General features: G+C 42.7%; 1 protein-coding gene across 1 annotated transcript in view; it reads right to left on the bottom strand.

Annotated features, from left to right (window-relative positions):
* Positions 1-6,752, bottom strand: part of LOC116701414 (growth factor receptor-bound protein 10) — a 103,142-nt gene that overhangs the window by 94,063 nt on the left and 2,327 nt on the right. Inside the window, exons 2-3 of the mRNA XM_032535114.1 lie at positions 6,218-6,309; positions 1,046-1,139 (exon numbers count right to left, since the gene is read on the bottom strand). Coding sequence (XP_032391005.1) covers positions 1,046-1,139; positions 6,218-6,268 — 145 coding nt within the window. The 5' untranslated portion in view covers positions 6,269-6,309. The remainder of the gene's footprint in view (positions 1-1,045; positions 1,140-6,217; positions 6,310-6,752) is intronic.

Here is a 6,752-nt window from a genome sequence, read left to right as displayed (position 1 = left end):
ATTTGTGTTCACGTCCCACTGGCTAGCAAATCTCCGCCGCTCTGGCCCAGTGCACGAGAGGGTGGTGTTCTAATGGCCCTTATTATCTATGGTGGCAGGATGGAGTAGCAGAAGCATGAGGCACACCCTCCTGCAACGTCAGAGGTGTCGTAAATAACATCTTTAAGTTAATTGCTGCAACCTATATTTTTTATGTGTAGGTAAGGAAAGCAGGAGTAATATTAGTGCAAAGGTTTTTCCAGTTGTAAAGCCGAGAAAGCCCCCTCTTATCACTCTGGGGTCATCTGTGGGGTCATAGCCTGTAATGTAACCCCAGGGAGTATGAACCTGCATACCCCTATATCCACTCCTGCCCCACAGACACACAGACACACATACGTTCATGTGAAGTCTTAGTTAATACTCTCACACAAGCATGACCACCACACATTAGCAGAGCAGACAATCCACTTAAACACCCAGCCAAGAGTAGGATAAGGAAAAAGGTTGGGGAGAGATAATTTACACCCTCTCGTCTTCACAAGTTGGCCGCGCTCCAAAAAGGATTCCCAACATTTTCCACAATGGCTGAAGGGATTTCTAGGAATATTTTAGGAGCAGGCTAGTGTGTGTGTGTGTGTGTGTGTGTGTGTGTGTGTGTGTGTGTGTGTGTGTGTGTGTGTGTGTGTGTGTGTGTGTGTGTGTGTGTGTGTGGAGGGGGTTGTAAAAAAAAAGTGCTGAGCAGTGCTTAAAAAGTGGGTAAGGCACTTTAACAATTGTCTATAACCTCTCCATCTGGAGAGCAGAGCCTGCAGTGATCCATCTAGCGAAAATGCAAATAATAGACGGTTGGAAGATTTCTAGGAACACAGGAAGAACATTCAGTGGAACCGAAAATGTGTTTTGGCTCTGGAGGGATCCCATGAAGAACTGAATTAAAAAGGAAAATGAGGGAAATATGGAAAGAACTGTCATCCATCTTTAAAGTAGATAGAGAGAATGGGGAATATGACAATATTTCATAGGTATAGATTTAACATAGGTTGGATGAGGAGAGGAGAGTTACCATGGTGATGTGGCACATTTTGATTGGCTGAGCGCTGAAAGCCAGGAACAATCAGCTCCTCAGGTCTGCGAGAGGAAGTGCGGTCCATGCTCTCCTGTCAAAAAAAAGGCATTAAAATTATTTATCGCGGTACAAACCACGCCGTGGATTTCACATGACAAATATTTCAGTGAAGGGTACGACAACATGTGATTTTCAGAGTTCAAAGTGTCAGACAAAGAGTGGCTTCATGCCTCTGCTTTCTAGGAACATCAAGCCTTAAGTTCAGGGACCTGTGACACTTTGACCCTGTGTCTGTATGACACCCCCCCTCCCCCTCGCTCTGACGCATGCAAACTTGCACACATACGCTTAAACTCACAAATGGAAGCTCACATCAGATACTGAATTGTGCATTTCAGAAGAAAAAAAATAGATCAATCGTTTTTAGAGCAAAAACATACCAGCTCACACTTATACAAGTTCACACGTCTGGAGATGCATGTACACACTGTCAAGTTCCTCATATATTGTCTAATGGGAAGCAGCCTCAAGGCAGGATAGCTGCAGAGCAGAAAGGGAGGGAAGAAGGCCCTAAATTTCAATCTTCCCTTTTCCAGGAAAAAGCAGAACGAGGAAAGCATTGCTTCCAGGAACTGCTCGTGGCCAGGGGTCCAGTTGCGCATTCATGCACACGCACACACACACACACACACACACACAAACGCAGCTCCCCTCAGTGCTTCAGAAACATCCATGAATGCCCAGAGTAAGATTTATAGCTCTGAGAAGCCAAGAGCTTTCCAAGGAAGGCATCTTGGTTACAGGGCCTGTGTGCTGACAAAACAAAGTCTGCAGGCTTCAGCTAGAGCTACAACAACATGCTCACTAAACTCCCTCTGATAGCTTACTCATCATATGAAAGACAAGCCCTTTTCACACATGCACTGCAAACCTAAAATTACCTGGACATTACCGAGCGGAGCTGTCTGTGAGAACCCAAACGTCCAACTCAGTTGGACTAGACAATAAACAGTACTTCCCCTGCCAGTTCCATAGCACAAACTCTGTGTTATCTCTGATTAAGTTGATGTTGCATGGCCAAACCATGTAAATTGAAAAAAAGCCTCGTTAGCTTAGCACACAGACTGGAAATGGGGAAACAGCTGATCTAAAAATGTTCAAAAACGGTAAAAAGTGTGGCTACCAGCACCTTTAAAGCTCACTAATTTACATGATAGAGATAACTTTTTTGTTATGTCTGTAAATTATGTGCCGGATTATTTCTTGGCTAAAAGCAGTAACTAAATGAAGCAAGGATACAGGAAATTGTGGCACATAAAGCCCCATAAAACTGTGAATTGACATTTTTACATTTCAGTTTTTGTACAGATAAAACAAATGATATATAAATGAGTTAAAAGATCTTAAAAAGCTGTTGGCAGGGGGTTTTTGTTACCTTTGGAAGGAGCCAGACTAGCTGCCCACTGTTTCCAGTCTTTGTATGAAGCTAAGCTAACCAGCTGCTAGTTGTTGCCTAATATGGCAGACGAGAGAGTGTAATAGATCTTGTCATCTAACTCTTAAGTATGCGAAAGTGTATTTGCCAAAGTGTTTTACTATTCCTCTAAGATACCTGATAGGTCAGGCTGTATTATGGGGATAAGTGGATACAATGGTGCAAAGACACACTACTAAATGTACATTATCTTAACTAAATAAATAAATTAAGGTGGAGGAATCAAATAGCTACAATGAAGATTTGGGAGTTGTGCATAAAAAATATGTATGTCATTGTTTTTTAAATGTCAGGAAACAGAAAGGACAAACCTTTCTGTTTAAGAGAGAAATGTAGGTTTTGGCAAACATTACAGCCATAAGATCTGGGTGTCGTATTTCTTCTTTCAGCACTATTAGCACTGGTTTGGGATTAGCTTTTCATGGCCATAAGAGTGTAATTGTGTCCACTGCATGGAGTTTGGGGCAGGACAGGGTCCTAGATCTAGCAACAGATAGCAGTAGCAGGGGTGTTAATATATAGCTCCAAGTAAACCCAAGGCAAATCCCCCACCCTCCCCCTCCTCAGCAGCACTCGTGCAGTAAAAGAGTCAGCTACATTCCCCATAAAAACTTCACTGTGAACTCCCAGTAGTACGCTTGCTCTGACTTTAGTCTGAAGATATAGCGTATTGATGCTACCTCACTGGACAGGAACTGTCAAAGTAACTTTAAAGTAGGCATTGGTTTTTTCAGTAAGAGCATTTTTCAGATGTGTTTTTTTTTCCAATAGTTACAAACAACATTCTTACTAATCTTAAGGGTGCAAGTAGTACAGTACATGAATACTTGGCCAGACAGATATATTAAGTCAGTACACTGTATATCTAATATTTGTATGTAGTTGTATCTCCATTAAGCATAATGAATAATAATTACTTTATTAATCCCACAAGGGGATTACATTGTTTTCACTGTTATTATTACACACATGCTCAGTACCTATACATGCACTAAATGGTGAGATGTGGGGGGGGGGAGATGGGGCTGCCCATGGAAAGGCAAGCAGTTGGGAGGTTGGTGCCTTGCTCAAAAACACATTGGCAGTGCCCAGGAGCTGAACTGGCACCTCTCCAGCACCACTTTAGTTTGTGTGGGGACTTGAACCGGCGACCCTCCGGTCCCCAACCCAACTCCATACAGACTGAGCTACTGCCAGCCCCTTAAAAAAAAATTAGAATTATCCGAAAAACAATTTAAAAAAAATACTAGGTGCAATTTTTGTTCTCCTTATGAAAGAATAAGCAGCTTTTAAATATATGAAATTAACTATAAAAGCTAGTAGGTGTTTTTTAGCTGATCTGAATAGATGAAGTGTGCAGACCTTGTGGATGTGGCTTCTATGGTGTGCAATAAAATGCCTGTCGTTAAGAGGTTTTAAAAAAAGTTTGAGTTTGCAGCCATGCTAGCAAATCTGGGAGCTAAATGCTGACGTCAGCATGCAAATATTTTCACAAGGACGATGCTAACATGCTTTCCACGTTTAATATCTTAGTTTAACATGCTAACTTTTGCGAATTTGTGCTAAATACAAACTGCAACTGAGGCTGATGGGAATGTCATTAGTTTCGCAGGTATCTAGCCATAAACGTATTGGACATATTGACCTGATGATGGCGCTAGATCAAAAGTTACAAGCTGACTACAATTTGTAGAGTTCATCCTGAGCGGGACAACAATGTCTTAAACAAAAATTGTATGGCAATCCATCTACTGTTTAAGATATTTTGGTGTGGAAAAAGGTTGTGGACCAACTGACCCACCTCAATATCCAAAGTAGAAGGGTCTATAGCCCTGCATGGGATTTTCTGTCCCATGAACCAAACTGTAGCGTGTCCAAATGTTCCTATCCACCACTGACACACACACACACGCACGCACGCACGCACGCACGCACGCACGCACGCACGCACGCACGCACGCACGCACGCACGCACTCCTGGTTTTCTTGGGAGGACTAATTAGATGTTTTTTTATCTTTGGTGAGATTTACAGAAATAGCCTTATTAAACATACTTTTTGGATGCAATATGCTGATGAATTGACTACGGTCTGTGCTAAAACCCATGTTGGAGTTCCTTCTAAATGAGATAAAAGGTAAATGAACAGTGTTAAACTGTTGTCAGTGACTGTGTGAAGAAATCTTGTTTAAGCTTTTCTTGGATTTGAGTTATTTCTCATCTTCAAGACACATTATTTCAACCAATGTTATGGTTCTTGGAGTCCGTAGAACTTCTAGAAAGGTCTCCACTTACATCCAGGCATTTTAACATACTTTCAGAGAATCAAAGGCTATGCTAAGTGCAAGACTGAGCGTGCCCGTTGCCGTGGGGACCACTGCGTACAGCTGCTGATCTCTGACCTCTCAAAACATAAAAATAGGAATAAAATGTAATCCACGTTCTCAGACAGAACAGACACGTTCGGGACTGTTTGGATGAATAGTGATGTTTGGGGAAGGATCCGTTGAACGCTTCATTCTTTCTCCTCTTCCAACTGGTTGAAGTCAGAACTCAGCTGAGCGGAGTGTGTGCACTGTGGTTTCTCAGTGCTCTGCAGTTCATGTGTATGCACATGAACAAATACACACTCATATATAAGGAGATGGGAGGGAAAAAAAGAGAACTGCTTCCTCTGAGTCATCTCTGGCATTGATCCAATGTTCTCACTAAGATAGACAGACACATACACTTTGGAGACAGGCCTGGAACAAAGCCCAGATTCCCAAACACGCCTGGCGTTATGTAAGTATGTAGAATAGGGGGCTCATTTGCTCCTTATCTATACACACACTAAACCTACAGTGACTGCCTGCAGAGAGACTCCGTGGGGCATATGTGTGTGTGCCATGCCGTGTCACGTCAGCTGGCAAGCTTTACATAAAACACACACGCAGAGCAATGTTGTAACTCACTTCTCTCCCACTAACTATCAAACTTTGTTTTTTGCTAGATGCAGAGAGGAGGAATGTTGTTTTCTATGGGGGATTCAATTCACTATTCACTGCAGTCTTACTGCTACAAAACCCTTTTCGGGAAGCTAACGTGACCCAATCCAACTTCATGTCAGCTCAACAGGGGCTTAGCGGTCCCACGGTTTGGGTTAACAGGGAGGTGCATTTATGTAGCTCCGCTAAGAGGAATAAGGCACCTAAGGCTACGTCACCTCTATCGTCCAATCCGTCCCAGTAAGACGTCATGCCATCAATCCCATGCTTTCAGGCCTGTCACACACCAAAGCCCACGGCTTGTTATTGTTGTTTGTTTAGCGCTCTATTTATAGACCTCCACAATGCTCTTTAGCCAAATTCTTTAGGTTACTGGAGGGTTGGAGAGGAGAAAATCCGAGCTGAGAAACAAAGGGCTCATTCTGCAAGAGTTGGACAGTGGAAGTGGGTCTGTTATGCTGCAGAGACGCCATATTTCACCCAACTAGACTAGGAGTCATTTACTGGGAAGCAAATTTGCAGGATTCATCCTGAGCGGGACAAGAATGTCTTAAAAAAAAAATGCACGATTTTCTGTCTTGTGTACAATTGCTGTAACATGTTCTTGATTAAAAATGTTCCCATCCACCACTGACAAGCACACATACATACATACATACATAGATGCATACAACACGCAAAATATTTACCTGGTAGTTTGAGGGACGCAAGAAGTAGTCAGCGCACCCCGCTAAGGCCATGGTGTTCCTTCAGTGTGACACCCTCTGGTCTTACCAGCACCCTGCTCATGAAGGAAGAACACAGCACAGGGAACACAATGAATGAAATATACACAGAAAAGAAAGCTTACAAAATGATTGAAAAAAAAGGGATGAGGCATTTCACAAAAAAGTATAATCTTAAAGTGAGTGTTGTGATCCGTGCTAAACACCATGCAACAACTTGGTCAAAAACAGTATCTATTTGGTATGCCTAAAGCCAAGAGACCAAAAAAAAACCTACACCCCTCTCTCTGCTAAAGAGAAAATAAAGCCTGCATGTGCGAATGAATGTGCGTGCATGGATTAACATGTTCACACCGAATCAATGTAAACACAGCCATTGTGTACAACACGCACACACAAGTCACTTCCCAGTCAAAGCCTGGGGCTTAAGACTAAATGAGAAACCCTCTGCAAGCAAGCAACACATGACCACCTGCACACTGAAGGGGACGGCAAAAGG

Source organism: Etheostoma spectabile, chromosome 14, assembly GCF_008692095.1.
Source record: "Etheostoma spectabile isolate EspeVRDwgs_2016 chromosome 14, UIUC_Espe_1.0, whole genome shotgun sequence".
NCBI lineage: Eukaryota > Metazoa > Chordata > Actinopteri > Perciformes > Percidae > Etheostoma > Etheostoma spectabile.
The sequence above is the reverse complement of the archived record's forward strand: the minus strand, read 5'-3'. Positions and strand labels throughout refer to the sequence as shown.